At 39.5% G+C, this 16505-nt stretch overlaps 1 protein-coding gene across 1 annotated transcript in view; it reads left to right on the forward strand.

The window, feature by feature from the left end:
- The first annotated feature begins 829 nt into the window (after positions 1–829).
- C8A (complement C8 alpha chain) overlaps positions 830–16505 on the forward strand; it is a 56209-nt gene continuing 40533 nt past the window's right edge. Inside the window, exons 1-3 of the mRNA XM_019742534.2 lie at positions 830–1010; positions 10557–10659; positions 15603–15747. Of these exons, the coding sequence (XP_019598093.2) occupies positions 934–1010; positions 10557–10659; positions 15603–15747 (325 nt within the window). The 5' untranslated portion in view covers positions 830–933. The remainder of the gene's footprint in view (positions 1011–10556; positions 10660–15602; positions 15748–16505) is intronic.

Genomic DNA, 16505 nt, shown 5'->3' on the forward strand with positions numbered 1-16505 from the left:
GGTGGAGGAAAACCTGAGCTATACTCCCCAGGAGAGTCTTTGGACCTGTGTCAGGAACTTGAACTCTGGATGGGATAGGAAGGGAGGGAGGGAGAAGGCTAGGGAGTTGGTGGAAAAAAAGAGGGTTTCAGATGTGCCATGCTGAGCTGCCTCAAGGGTGTCCAGGTGTAACACCTCTGGTAACACCGACATCTTCAGTAAAAACATTATGAAATGCCCATCACGACTGAAAGAGTAAAAGAGTGAATATGTGCCTGGTATCATCAGTCCAGATGTGTAGCTGTTACTGTCATCCTAGGAATGCTTCTGGAGATATCCATTTAAGGCATTTGGTCCCCTCAAGCCACAAATATGCTAGCTCTTAATGATATCCAACGTCTGGATGAAAAGTGGAAAGTCCTTTCAATTACCCATACTTCTCAGGTCAGATGTTTGGTAGTATATTGTAGAACCTCCATATAACAGTATTTCCTATGTTTTGTTGGTTGTCTATGGCTGAGCTGATATACCAGTATTAGCCTTGTTTCAGTCTTGCAAAACAAATTGATCTGACCTCAGAAGTTCCAAGAGCCCCTCAAAAAGGCCATGAATTCTGGAACTGTATCTTGGTTTGGCTTATGCCTCATTCTGAATATATGATCCCTTTGCTAAGCTGGTATTGGTTAAAGAAATAGCTCCCCTTTCTCAATCATATGGATAGTGTTTTGCAAAAGGTCTGAAGGACAGCGGCCTTTGGTGTCTGGGATTTTAGGGTGTTTGGCTAATCAATAACTTAGTAACTAATTAACCACATCCGAATGAGAATTGAGTAAGTTTTATTAGTTTCAAACATTAGCTCTTATGTGCCCCAGCTGTAGACATCTTTGACCCCAACTCCCTGAATAGATTGTTTTATTGCTTCTAGGTAATATAAGGTGGTGGCTTCTTGATGAGATGTTTGCTGTTGCTTTCTTCATCTTGTCTTTGATGACTTGTCAGCCTGGGGGAACCATAGAGGAGAAGGTGAACTGGTGAGTCAGCCATATGTCTCTGCAAAATTTGCACATAGAAATCATCTGGTGGGGAACTAAGATGCCTTCATGTTTGCAACAGGCTGTTGAGGTTGGAATGGGATTTCTTTTCACGCTATTATTAATCCAGTGACACACTAGCAGACAGTGAAAAGAGCGTGCACTTGGAGTCTTAGGGGCCTGTGTGCAGATCACAGCTCCAGTGTTCAGGAGCTGGGTAGTAAACTGGAGGAAATCAATTTATTTGACTTCGGTTTCCCTATCTGTAAAATGAGAATAATAATGTCTCGTCTGTAAGAGTTAATGAACATGAAATACAATCCTGGATATAAAATATACTCAGCTTAATAAATAATAGTTCTCTTGAGTAATGTTGGACAGTTAACCTCTTTTTATCTGTTTGTGAATCATAAGAGTATCTATCTCATAGTGTTGGGGGAAGATAAAATTAGATAAGTTACATAAAACCATCTTGGGAAAGGCAGGAGAGTGCAGAGATGCTCATCATTTCATAGAAACCTTTTGGTGTGAGGTAATGAATGGAAGTGGTATTTTCCTATGGAAATTGCATTTTGCCCATTCCATTCCCTTGATTTTCTAACCTGGCCTCATGATTTTTTATACTCAACATTAAGTATTTCCTGGTGCTTAAACAGCCCTTTATTTCACCTTTGGGACAGTTTTAATGCAGTCCCTACTCCCAAACATTGAAGATTGTAATTAGAATTATTTTATTCAAATTCGTGTTGGATGATTCAATTTTGAATCATTATTGTTTTTAAATGGTACAGCAAGAGAGATGACATTTTCTTTAAGTAACAGTTCAGAACGGGGGAAGACGTGTTCATAAGTAGTGAATTTGCAACTCGTATTTAAAGCAAATACAATTTAGAAAAAAAAATCAGAAACTGTATCTCTAATAATCAGAAGATAAAGGCAAGAGAACTGTGGTAAAGGACATCTCTGCTGAGATGCTCTTAATTATAAAAGCTTATCATTGTAATCCTTTTTGAAAATGAACAAAGAGTCTTGATGTTTGATGAACTTATCAAATAAGACAGACCAGTGAAGAGGCAAATTTGAAGTCAAGGCAAAAGAGAGCTAATTAAATACTTTTCTAAAGTGCTGAAGGAGGAAATCATGAGGTCTTCGAGTCTAATGCCGGCATGTCTGACCCTGGCTTTGAAAATGGGAAACTACACGGTGAAGTAACTTGACTGGGTTCACATTCTAGCACTGGCATTTACTATTTGTGTGATCTCAGGCAAGTTATTTACGTTTTCTTAGCTATAAAATGGGAGGAAAATAAGAGAAAGAATTAAATGCATGAAAAGTACTTAGAATAATGCCTCGTCCTTAGTAAGCATTCAGTGAAAGCTGTTGGCAATGGTATTGCATGATTGTTATTGTCATTTTGGGGGTATCTCCATTCTCTCTGATGGTTGACAAAAATTAGAACAAATTTTTAATGTGCCAATTGTCATGGATCTTCTAGATTGGTCAGTGATTTCAAACTTTAAAAAAATTTTAACAATGGCACTCCTCTTTTCCCCCCCAAATAAAATCTTATATCATCACCATTGTGTTAAAATGTTTTTCTCAGACAACTCCATTTTTCTATTAAGACTTTATAATAAGCAGACGGTAAACATGAGCTTATAAAAAATAAAAGCTTACCATTAAAATGCAGAAGTTATATGTTTTCAATGTTAGGGTTCCTGTAAGATTTTATTAAATGTTTCAGGTATGCTGGGTCCTAGGTGGTGAACTAAACAGATAATGACCCTGCCCTCATGGCATTTATGGTGCATTGATAGGGTCAGTCAATAAGCATGTAAACAAAATATTTTAGCAAAAATTGTAATAAATATTAGGAAGGAAACAAAGAGGGCTCTTTGATAGAGGATATCAGAGCAATCTGAAATAGGCTGGCTGGCGGGGGGGGGGCATTTCTCTGTGGGGGTGGGGTTTAAGCTGAGATATTAAGGAGGGTAAGGAGAAACCACAGGATGAGCAGAGGAGAGACCAGCATGTTTTTGAGTCCTCCGTGGGAAATGGCTCTTCCCACTGGCGGACCTGAAGGATGGGAGAAGCGTAAAAGCAAGGGATTGTGCCAGGAGAGAATGTCAGAAAGGTGGCCAGGGCCCGGATCACAGATGACCAAAGACACCATGATGAAGAATTTGGATTTTAGTCTATGTGTCATAAAAACACAAAGAAACCCAAAGGAAACATGGGAGGGTGGTCAAACACTAGGTTGGAGGCTTTAATATAAATGGCATGCGAAGCCCAACAAATGGAACTCGAGAATGGATATTAGCTGATTTCTAATTTTAAAAAGTCATCCTGGTGGCTGTGCCAAGAAGGGAGTGGAGGAAGGTAAAGTGGGAAATCTTGGCCCATTGGAGGTCACAGCAATGATCTGGGTGAGAGATAACAGTGCCTTCAATTAGGACAGGGGCAGTAGAAATAGGCAGAAGAGAAGATATTTGAGATACATTTTGAAGGTAAAATTGACAGAAGTTTCTCAAAGACTGGATGTTAGGGGGAGGGGGGAGGCGAGGGAAAGGAAGGAATTAAAGACTGCTATGGATCTGGCGTCAGCAATTGCATGTTTTGCTAGTTCCACTTACTGATGTGGGTAAAACTGAGAGGAGCTGGTACGAAGGAGAAAATCAAGAGTTTGGGTTTGGAGCCATTAAGTTTGCCATGCCTGAGAAGCCAGCACCTAATGGAGATATAAAATGGGCAGCAGGATAAACAAAACAGGATTTCAGAGGAATGGTTTAGGTTGAAGATCTACATTTAGGAGGCATTAATACAGATGATACGTGGAGCCCAGGAAATGGATCTCACTTTCTTTAAAGTGAGAAAAAGCAGCAAAAGAAGAAAGGCACAGCTGTACCCTGAGGAATTCCAGTGTTCAGAGAAGTCAAAGAGAACTGGCCATTGAGGTAGGAAGGGAGCAAGGAAGTGTGGTGATGAAGAAGGCCAAGAGAGGAAAGATTTCAAGAAGGAAGTAATGGTTGAAGGAGGGCACCGAAGACCAAGGCAGAATACATTCCACTGGATTTAGCAACATGGAGGTCCCTGGAGACTCAGCACTTTCAAAGACTTCAGTTTCATGATGTCATTTCCATGGAACTGAATGGGGTTGGCTCAAGATTATATAATTAGTGACAATCAGCTTTGAATATAAGCTCAGCCAATTTATTAGGTGGCCCCCTGGCAATAATTGGGATTGGGGCTTCTGACCTTCTGGTTTAAGATTGGTAGCTAATTAATTATTTTGTGATTGAAATCGCTGTGGGGGCCACATACTGGGGTCAAGCATTTGACTTCGAAGTTGTATGTTCAACTCAAGGTTTTATGCCCTTTGGGCAATATGCCACCCTATTTAAATAGGCAGATGGGAAGCATCACACTAGTCCACAGATCTATAAAGAGTAGGCATTCAATACATTTTTGACAACAATGGAGAGATTTGATGAGCATGTATGGGGTTGAGAAAGTTAGAGATAAGAAACTAACATGTATGTTAGGCTTGTGCTGGGGGCTTTCCATACATGATCTCACTCCATAGTCAACACAAGTTCTTATCCCTGTTTTTTAGCTATAAGAAACTTGAAATTTAGTAAGTAGCAAAAACTGGATTTAAATACATGTTTGGTGGACTCTAAACCCTTTTCTGCTACATCAGTATTTCTTTACTGGATTACATAGTCTTACAGATAGTACATGAAAAAAGAAACAACCTGTGTTAAAAAAACTGGGTGAATGCTGGGTTAAGTTAAATAAGATGCAGAACTTCTCAGAGCCTTTAATATGTTGTTGGGCATTTAAAATATCCAAAAGTAGTATGTTGTATGCAACTTATCTAAATGTATTTGACTATGTGACTTTTGTTTTCTTCCTCCGTCTCAGGTGCATATCTCAGGAAGTGGTGCTCCACAGAGCACACTTTGAGAAACCCTACAATAGAACTATATTAACGTGCGTGATTCTGCAGAGGAAAAAAACTGAAAGCCAGATAGTTAAATAAAATTGAATAGTAGCCCAGAAAGGCACATGCCAACTGAAGACTAGAATCAAAGACTCCCGAACCCCAGTTCTCTTTATTAAATGTCTTATTGCTTGAGTAGGTTTTCAGTAGCTGGGAGATGCTTTAAAACTGTTTGCCAAGATTTCCTAGGCCACAAATTTATTCATGGTTCCTTAAGTAATTGAAAAAAAAACACAAAAACACATACAATTATTTTGGAAAAGCTATTTGGCCATATGTGTCCTAAGCTTTAAAAATCTCATTTGTGTCCTTTAAGTCAGCCATCTCACTCTACAGAATAAATCTTCAGTAAATAACTCAGAATACAGAAAAGCTGGGTGCTCAATAATCTAATGGTTTGATGTTAGGGAAGTGGTACAATGTATAGCCATCATCAATAGTTTACATTTCTGCTACAATATCGAGTGGAAAATCAGGATATAAAATGCAATAGCCAGTATGACCTCGTATGTTATTAAAATAAAAAGTGAAAGGAAATAAAACAAAATATTAATGGTGGCAGGACTTGGAGCAATCTTTTTCTTTTATAATCTTTTCTATGTTCTCTTTAATGAGAATGTATTACTTTTATAATCCACAAAAAATAAACTACATTAAAAAATTCATTGGGATGAGAAGAGAAAATGCTGGTCATATTGATACTGGTAGAAGGTTGGAGCCTTGTAATGAGTTAATGAATGGTCCTCGTGTACCTTCTGTACTCTTGCTTCAGTGATAGCATTACTATGTATGCTTCTGTCTAGACATCATGTCACAAAGCTTTTAAAACTGCAACAATACAGCACTGCTCTGTGTAAGCTTTTGCTTCCATCCATTAATACTGTTTCCTTCCATTTTGACATAATAATGCAGTCTCTGTGGGTTTCCAATGACATTATCTTGACAATTCCACAGTGAGACGCAGAACTAATGCTGGAGTCATTTTTTGCTCCAAAACCTTTGTCTTGTATCTTCTCTCCCACTTTTTGATAATTAGAACCCTTGTCTTTCTTCATGTTCCTATGCTTCAATCTTTTATTATTAGGATAAGCTATTGGCAAAATGACATATGGACCAATCCTTAAGCCACTTTAATATCTAGATACCAGGATTATTTAGATTCTAATTGAAAATTAGGTTCAAATAAATCTCGAAACAATGTCACACTATTTCCATAAATTGGTATCATTCTGTCTCCTTCCTTTCTTCCTCTTTCTTGCTTCCCTCCCTGCCTCCCTCCCTCCCTCCTGTGCTCTCTTCTTCCCTCCCTTCCTTATATTTTTCCTTTCCTAAACATTCACTGAGCAGCGTCCTTGGGTCTGGCACGATGACTTCAGTAGCAAATGTACAGATAGTACCTGCTTTCATAGAAAACATTACAATTTGCTGGAGAAAACAGAAATTATGCATATAGGACAAGTGTGATAATTAAGTATTGAGAAGAAGGTGTGCAGAGCTTAACCAAATCATATAATATGAAGGAAGGTATGGAAGCCGTCTCGGTATTGAATAATGTTTCCCTGGAACTGAAATATACAATGAAATTGAAAGATATTTATGAGTTAACTAGGTAAAGAGGGAGATAGTTGGATTAATTCAGGATTGGGTTTTATAGGTAGGTGTCATCAAGGGAATAGTGGGGTCCAAAAATTTAGGATATAGTTTAGATTTTTAAATTATGGATCATGGAATCAAAACTACTTATAAAGAGAAATGAAAAATAGGAGGGAGTCTTATTGATAGAGAGAAAGCTTAGGTGTCAAGAGAATGAAGGGCCCAGTAAGACCCAAACAGAAGGGAATCCTTGAGCATATAAGAAAGATGAGAAGAGGTTGTGGAGCCCCAAATAACTCTTCACAGGTGACTCATGAATTAGTGATTTGGAGGAGGAGCTGATTCAGAAAGTGTGAAGTTCTGGGATGTGACCATGGAAGGCAGTAGAATGAAGAAACAGGTCATCAGAAATGAGGAAAAGGAGCAACTGAGAGCACAGAGTGTTGGATGGCTCATTTATAGAGATGATGAGGTCTTCCAAAGCAATGAAAGGAATTGGGATAGAGAGGAATATTGTGAGCGGAGCACAGAAGTTTTATTTAAAGGGATAGTAAGGGTAGTGTTTTTATTAGCATCATTTTATGGATCAGAGTTTCTCAAAGTATGATCTATAGATTCCAGGGAGTCCCTAAGATCTTTTTTTTTTTTTTGGGGGGGGTGTCCTGTGAGTTCAAAACAATATCACAGTGATACTAAAACATTTGCTCTATTTACTGTTTATATTTGCACTGATGGTGCAAAAGGAATGGCAGGTAAAACTACTGTGGCCTTGGTATAAATTAGGGTAGTGACACTAAACTCGCAGGAAAGAAATTAAGCTTACTTAAGAAAGTCCTTTCTGAAACAGTAAGAATTATTAATTTTATTAAACCTCAATCTTTGAATACACGTTATTTGAATCTTCTGTGTCAAAATGGGAAGAATGCATAAAGAACGTCTGCTGCACTGACGTATGATGACTATCTTGAGAAAAAGCAATCATTTGAGTTGTAAGTCAAAGCAGCCACTTTTTTCTGGGAACATCATTTTTATTCAACAGGGTAACTGCCACACTACAGTTATTCAGGCTTAGATATTTCCCAGACATTGTCTCAAAATTGAACAGAAAGCCTATCACTTCACAAGGAAACGAAATAACGTTATTTGTTACCAATGATACAATTAGAATTTTAAAGCAAAAATTAAAATTTTGGAAAACATCCAATACCATGACCTTGATGAGCTAATTGGGGATTTTAATAAATTTGTCTTTTTATATTATATAAAAATGTGTCAATATTATTAAGACATATATACTCAGTGAAACATTATTTTCCAAATTTCTAACGACTGATGTTACAAAAATCATGTATGGGTATCAGAGCTATTCAAAGTGTACCAATAGATTTAATGTCACAAGGAACAAAAATTTCACTGATATGCTTTCAGGTTCCACATTGGAACTAATATTTAAGAAATGACCATTTGTCAAGTTTTGGTGTAGTATCGAAGAAACATGATCACAGTTAACTGAAAAGACTATTAAAATATTCAACTATACAACTTTTTCAACTACATAAGTGTATCAGGCAGGATTTTCTGCATAGAGGTCAACCAAAGCAACAGATTGAATGAAGAAGCAGAAATGAGAATGTCACTGCTTTCTACTAAACCAGACATTAAAGGTATTTTAAAAAATACAGAACAATGATACTCCTTCCACTAATTATTATTCTTAGAAAGGTATTTTTTCTAAAAATTATGTTATATATGGTAACATGTAATAGATTTGTTACTGTAATTTTAAATAGATATGTATTTTAAATTTTTCTCAGTTTCGATTTCGAATTCTGTGAATATTGATAGACTTAGCCCACTTAAACAAAACCTCTCTGAAGCCCTCAATAATGTGTGAGTGTAAAAAGGTCCTGGGACCCAAGTTTGAGAACCAGTGCTAAGGATGACCATCACTTTCCTATCTCAGGACTCCTTGTCTAGGCTTTCTGCTTAGATGTCATCGTTCATTGCGAATAGCAGCGCATGACATAAGTAGCATGAAATTTAAAGCATTTACCCCCCCACACACTAGGGAGAGAATTGTGCCATTCGTCACAGCAGAAGCTCCCTGGCTATCATGGGTTGTGGCAGTTCTGGTGGTAACAGATAACCTTCCTACTTTGCCCAGTGGGCTGACCAGGCTTTGAAACTGCAGCAGTAGCAGCGATGCTGTGGGAAGAGGCTCAGGTTTGGAGCCAGGCCAGCATGATGAGGAACAGGAAATAGGCTTTGTCATCAAACCAACTAGTTCAAATTCTGCCTCTGTCACCCCTGAGCTAAGGCTTCAGGGGTTACTAAGCTTTAAGGAGTTTTAACTTTCTTATATATAAAATTGGGCTGGTAACATTTACCTCCTAGGATCATTATAGAGATTAAATGAGATCATCCATGTAATGCCTTAGAGTGTAATAATAAAAGCCAACCTTTCATAAATACTGCATAAGCATTTTAACGTGCTTTCAATAATGCTAGGTAATGTTATTTTTAACAGAGTTTTACAGATGGGAAATACTGTAGCCCAGAGATGTTAAGTACTTTGCTTAAATTTTCAAAGTTAGCACACGGCTAAGATTCAAACTCAAGCTTCTCACCCCAGACCCTGTGTTCTTAACCACTGGGCTTTCTGTTACTCTGGCTCTTCAAAAAATGTTAGCCCTCCTCAGTCCTTGTTTCTCTAAAACTAGAATAATTTGATCAATGTAATATTCATATAGGTTTAAAAGAGAGATTTTTATATCAGTCCTCTAGCATCGTACCTGCGTACAGTAAGAACACAATACATTTTCATTCTTTATTTCCTAAAACCATGATTAACTGAAAGAAACATGTATGTGCATAGCTGTTTTCTTTATTTACATTTTGTATATCATAATTGATGCAGGGAAAGAGTTCTGGACATGGATGGTAGTGGTGGTTGTACAACAATGTGAATGTACTTAATGCCACTGAACTGTGCACTTAAAAATAGCTAAGGCACTACATTTTATATTATCTGTATTTTACCACAATAAAAGAAATTGGAAAAAAAGAAAGGGCACTAGGCCATATATTGTTTGTTTTAAAAACAGCACATGCAATTCTTAAGAACGAAGGCAAAGCCATTCAAGTGTTGGAAGTATCCCTACAGCCGAGCCTTCCAAGTAAGAATAATTGTGCATTCCCTGCTCTATCTCCACTCCCACCTCCAGATAACTTGAAGACTAAGGGAATATCTTATGATATTACCTTGAGTTCTGCTGCTACAGGTACCCAGATGCCCAAATCAATGGGCAAAGTTTACAAATTAGAAAATTCAGCTTCTGTTCAGCCGTGAAAAAAAGAAGGAAATCCTGCCAATTGTGACAACGTGGATGAAACTGGAGGACATTATGCAAAGTGAAATAAGCCAGACAGAGAAAACAATACTGCATGATCTCTCTCATATGTGGAATCTAAAAAAGTTGAAGTCATAGAACCAGAGAGTAGGTGGTTCCACGGGGCTGAGAAGTGGGGAACATGGGGAGAGGGTGGAGTACAAATTGTGGGTTATATGATGAATGAGTTCTGGAGATGTAATGCACAGTGAGGTGACAATGGTTAATAATACTGTATCGTGTACTTGAAATTTACTAAAAGAGTTGATTGTAAGTGTTCTCACTCCCTCAAAAAGGGTAACTAGGTGAAGTAATGGATATGTTAATTAGCTTGATTATGGTAAACATTTCACAATGTATATCAAACCATTACATTGTATCCTTTAAATATATATAATTTTTTGTCAGTCACATCTCAATAAACCTGGGAAAAATTCAGCAGCTGTTTTCATATTAAGATACCTTCATGTTAAAAGACCTTTCTGAATTTTTAATAGCAAAAATAAAAATCATCATAATAAAAAATTTTAAATTTGAAACAGGAGTCTGTCTTCTCTTTAGGAGAATAAGTCGGGCTGCTGAGAGTTTCACCCCCACAGCACTTACCTGCCGGCTGAGCAACTGGTCCGAGTGGACAGATTGCTTTCCATGCCAGGACAAAAAGGTAAGACATTTATGACCAGTTTGGGGGAATTTAATATTTGAATCGTATACTCGGCATTCAAATGGAGATAAGCAGCCAGTTGTATCAATCTGGAGGTCTGGGGAGAAACTGGATCTAGAAATAGGTACCCAGAAGCCATGGACGCATGGATGGAGGAACCTTTCTGCCTCCCTTGATTTTGTTGTAGGGCATTATGGGGTGAGACTGCAAAGGAAGTGTGTGTTATGGCCATTTGGGCAGGGGCACACTGATCCCTGATGGCCTCTCTGGGTCCTGGCCCTCTGTCTTCTAATGAAGGTCATCTGGAGGGGTTAATGACTTAGTAACAAAATTCCTAGCTGCCCATGACCTATAGAAAGCTGAGATAATTGAGAGCATGCCATAGAGGGGGTTCCTGAGGATTCTATATTCATGGATTAAAAAGGTGGATACACCTAATGAACAAATGTCTGTCTGTCTGTCTTGCACATCTAAGTGGTTTTGAGTGATCCAAAATGGTGGCTAAGCTCAGTGGTATACCAAAGGAAGGGGGAGGTTGGCAGCATTCCTCAGGACTGTTCTGGCAGGGAGGAATATTACATTTCTGACTTTGTTCAGAATCACTGGCTCATGGTGATAAGAAAAAGCAGACTAACTTCTATTCTGTTTTATTAGTTTAAAACTCTGTCTAGACAACACACTGGACGCACCCAGGGTGGGAGGGATCCAGGCTCCCACCTCCCATAACTACACCACTGCCTGAACCTTGCCTATTGGCACCTTACCGTCAAGTTTAAATGTTTAAGCTCTGATTCTGCGGTTTAGATTCTGGCTTTGCATCCTATTTGCTGTTACTTTGAGCATATTTTTTTTAATCCTCTTTGTGTGTTCAATTCCTTATCTATAAATGGGAATAGTAACAGTGCTTACATCATAGAGTTATTGTAAGCGTTAAATGAGTAATGCGCGCAAAGCGTTTTTCATGACATCTGGCAGATGTTAGCTGTTTTTATAATTATTATCTGTGCCCTCCTCTCCGATGCTTTGAATCAAGCCTTGCTCTTCTCTCACCTGAGCTTTTGCAGAGTTGGCTGATGGTCCTTCTAACTCCAGACTCATTCTTCAGTTAGATGTGCAAGTGACCTGTGAATGTTTGAGGAGCTGTTCAAAACCACAGAGTGGTGGAAACACAAGTTGTATCTAGTTTCTTCAACTTCAAAGCCTGAAATTCATTATTCTGCCTCTCCTATCTCTGAGATACACCAAAGAATCCTGGACTGCCCCTGTTCTAAATCTGGCCCTCAAATGATCATTGTGCTTTGACATCCGGTATTAGTTTTCTGAGTCTGCTGTAATAAATTGCCACAAAATGAGTGGCTTAAAACAACAGAATTTATTCTTTCCAGTTCTGGAGGTCAGATGTCTGAAATTAAGGTGTCAGCAGGGCCACTCTCCCTCTGGAGGCTCTAGAGAAGAATCTGTTCTTTGCCTCTTCCAATGCCCAGGGCCACACGGTGGCTGTCGACAAACCTTACCGTGCGGCTGCGTCACTCCAATCTCTGCCTCTGTGCCCACATTGCCTCTTCCCCCTCTGCGTGCCTCCTCTGTGTCTGTGTGACATCTCCCTCTGCCTTCCTCTTATAAGGACACTGTAATGACGTTAATGGCCTACCCTGCTAATCCAGGGTAATCTCATCTCAAAAGCCTTAATAATGTCTGCAAAGATCCTTTTTCCAAATAAAGTAACATTTACAACTTTCCAGGCTTAGGACTCGATTTCTTTGCATGGCCATTATTCAGCCTATTTATATCCGCAAGAACATTCGTTGTACGTGTTAGAGCTTAGATAGCAGATAGCACAGGTGAGTGACTCACAGTTTAAATCAGAATTGAATAACTTTCTTAATGACTCAAAAAGATATATGTGTCTTTAAAGTAATACTTAAACTAATTAAATCCTGTCATGTAAGTGAAAGACACTCTAGTTTCTTTTTGTTAATATGTTTCTTCCTCTCAAAATCACACAAAGATGTGCATTTTGGGAAAGAAACATTATCTACTAGCTAAAAAAGAAAATTACGTCTTAATGATACCAACCACAGGTGATAGCACGGAGAAGTCCCTAAGGGAATGTCTGCACTAACCTTTCTGCCAGACAGTGTCTTCATTATTTGATCACAACCTAGAAAATAGGAAACCGGTGGGAACAAACCTCATGTTTGCGCCATCATTCCAAGTGTAAGAACCACAGGAAGGATGATAATGGCATCGACGGTTACCATTTATTAAATGATTTCTACATATCAGGCACTGTGCTTATGCTTTAAATAAATTGTCTTATTTGACTTTCCCAGCCAACTGTAAGTGACAGATATCATTCCCTTTGCTTGGGTCACCCATTAAGAAAGTGGCAGAGCCTAGATTTCAAACTTGGTCAGTGTGATTCCAAAATGTGCGTGTGCCTGAACACTTCACTCTATGCCCTCTCCCTGAATTATATGGAGAATACTAAGGATATTAGAGACCACCTAGTCCAATTCCTACTCTGTCATAAATCCTTCTGGAGTAGCCTAAGAGCTGACTGCAAGAACGATGATGATATTGGTAACTATGATTGTTGGTTACATGCCAACAATCAGGCAAAGTGCCAATTTCTTTACATGTGTTAACACTAACCTTCACAATACTCTCAGATAGCTCTCATTTTATAGATGAGAATACTGAGGGTCAGAGCTGTTACGTAATTTACCCAGTGACACATAGTATATTGTAAGTGGAAGAACTGGAATTCCAACCCAGTTTAAAACAGGATTCATAATAGTACCTAAACTCCCAAACTCCTAAGGATTAAAAGAGATGAAGACTGTGAAGTGATTGGATGACAGTCAGCTCTCAGTAAATGACAGCTTCCATCACCATTATCATGCATTGGTAAAGGCAGGTCTCAAAACTCTGATGAACTTTGTAAAGACGTAAGAAAGAGAATTGGCTTCATTTTGATACGCCGAGCACTCCTTTATTTACTATATTTTGGGGGTAAGATGTGGGTAGAAAATTAAAATATCCTCCTCATATTCCCAAACTGATCATTAATTATAACCTCTTCCCCCAGAGTTTCCTAATCACTTACTGTTGCTATTAACTGAAAGGCAGGGAAGGCAAATTGACAGGTTTGATCTTTGCCTTTTTGCTACCTAAGCCTCTAAGCTAATGAGTAGTTAAGTAGGCCAGAGAGGGGGCGGCTGCACTGCCCCTCTCACCCACTGAATCATCTGGAAGAGACCACATTAATAATGGTGTGAAACCACTTCTGTTCACTGAGCACCAATGATATGCCAGGCCCAGGGCCAAGGGCTTCCTCAGACATTCTCTCACTTAGTTCTCATAAAACCCTTTACATCCATTTTACGTATTAGAGAACAGAAGCTCAGAAAAGGTAAGTAACTTGCTCGTGGACAGTTGGTAAGTGAACCTGGGATCTGAACCCGTGTCAGTCTAATTCTCATGCTCATGCTCTTTTCAAATGTAGGACACAAGTGAAACAATATTTAATAATTGTATTTAGTGAGGTCAGCTAGGTCAACCACCACAGTCTACAGATTTGGATACTGAGGCACTGAGTACCAAACACTGGTACTTTACACAGCATGTAAGAATAGATTCAGGTCAGGAACTCATATCTCTTGCCGTGCATATTTTGTAACATTCTTGAAGGAAGAGCCAGAAGGCTGATCCAAGGTCAGAAGAAGCTGAAAATCTGGGACTACACATTGCCTTATTGGACATTTTGTTTGGAGCTCTCCATATAGCATGTTTTGTATTGTTATATATTTTTTCTCCTCAACTAGACTCTTAGATTCTTGAAGGCAGGGATGGGAATTCAATACCTCTGGATAGCCTAGTGTTTAGCTTCCTCTTTCTACAGTATCATGAGACCACAGAGCTCCAAGAATGGTATGCAGTTTTATTCTTTCTGTTATTCAAGAAGTATTGATTCATCTGCTGTCAAAGTTAGACCCCGGACCTCAGATGATGTCTTCAGAGCTCTCTTTGTTTCCCTATCTCTTGGATGGGCTCTTTCTACATATTAGGTAAGATGACCACTTCATGCCCACAGTTGCCAGCAACTTTAGTACAAAGAAACTGTCTTTCCCAATAGTTCTGAAAGAAAATCCTCAGAGAGAACTCTGCCCTAAGGCGGAGCCATGAACCAATCCCTGAAACAATCACTGCACCTTGGCAGACCTGGTGCTCTGGTTGCCCAGCATGGTTTACACCCACACATCCCTGTGACGGAGGAAGTGAGCACATCCGCATTGAACCATATGAAATATGTCCCAAGGAAAGAGAGGATGCCGGCCCAGAAGACATGCTGCAAAAGAAAAGCAACAAACTTTTTCTGAAAGTGCCTGCAGTGTACCTGACTATAGATCACGGGTCAAGTGTAGGAACCCAAACGAAACACAGTCCTTCCTTCACCACCCCTAGCCCCATGTGCAAATTGTTCCTAAACGAATGACAAAGGTATACAAATGAGCAGACAGCCCATCACAACCTTAGAGGACAAGTTCTAGGAAGAGAGGGATGTGCGGGGAACTATAGAATACGTTTCTTAATTCGGAAAGGCTTTCAGAGAAGGTGAACCACAAATCTTGAAGGAGGAATAGGAACTAACTGGTTGAGGAAGGGGAGATGAGGGTTCTTTCTAGCAAGTAGAAAGACCTTAAAAACACCTGTTCAAGCCTTCCCTTTAAGCTTGCAGGCCTTATTCAATATTATTCAATATTGTAGCTGGTGATTGGGCCACCCCTGCTTAAACATCACACTCATCCCTTCAAATGACAGCCTTTTAGGCAGCTCTCAATCATTAGACAGCTATTCCTTATGTTGAGCTGAGACCTGCCTGCACAAAATCTTGATTGATTGATACACAATGAATGTGTCTGGTTCAAAATCTGATTTAGTACCGATACCGGAGCCTCCTGCAGCCAAACAAATTTGGGGGAACCATCTGCAGTGGTGACATCTGGGATGAAGTCAGTTGTCACAGTCCCTCGGCATGTGCAAGGCAAGCACAGTGTGGACAGGATTTCCAGTGTAAGGAGACAGGTGAGTAGCATTCCAGCGGGATAACAGCTGTGCTTGTCAAATGTAGCATGCAAAACACTTCCCTGGGGAGCGTGTTAAAAGGCACCCTCCTGAGCTTTTCCCCTAGAAGTTGTCATCTGTAGGTTTGGGATGGGGCCCAGGAATCTGCATTTTAAGCCAAGCCAACAGCCCAAGTGACTCTGATGCAAGTTTGTAGAACAACGTTGATTCATTTAGAAAAGATATAATTCACTAATTCATCTGTTCATTGAATAAATATTGATTCGGCACATACTATGTGCCTGGCAGTATGCTACCTGCTGGTGATATAGAGATGAAAAAGTAACGTGCCTGACCTCAAGGTACTCCTAGTCTCTTTGGGAGAGAGACTCATAAGGAGTCGATGACAATATCGCGTGACAGCCAGTGTAATGGGCATTAGTACATGGCCCAATGGGACTTGTTCGCAAGGGGTGCCTAACTCTGCTTTGGGCAGTCCCAGCAGGCTTCAACACGGTACTTGGGCTGAGATTTAGAAAAGAAAAAAGTTTCTAGGAAAAAGAATGTGTAAAAGCATGGGCATTTAGGGACTTGCAATCAGTCCAGAATAATTGTGGGTTTGAGCTTCGGGAAGAGAAGAAGGGAACGAGCCTGGTATGTAACTGGGGGCCAGACTGTAGCATCTAGAAGAAGAGGAATGGGAAGCCACTGGAGGATGCAAAGCAGGGTGATGACAGGCCAAGACTGGCATTTTAGAAAGATCACTGGGGCTGCAATGC

The sequence above is a fragment of the Rhinolophus sinicus genome, linkage group LG06, assembly GCF_036562045.2.
Source record: "Rhinolophus sinicus isolate RSC01 linkage group LG06, ASM3656204v1, whole genome shotgun sequence".
Classification (NCBI taxonomy): Eukaryota; Metazoa; Chordata; class Mammalia; order Chiroptera; family Rhinolophidae; genus Rhinolophus; species Rhinolophus sinicus.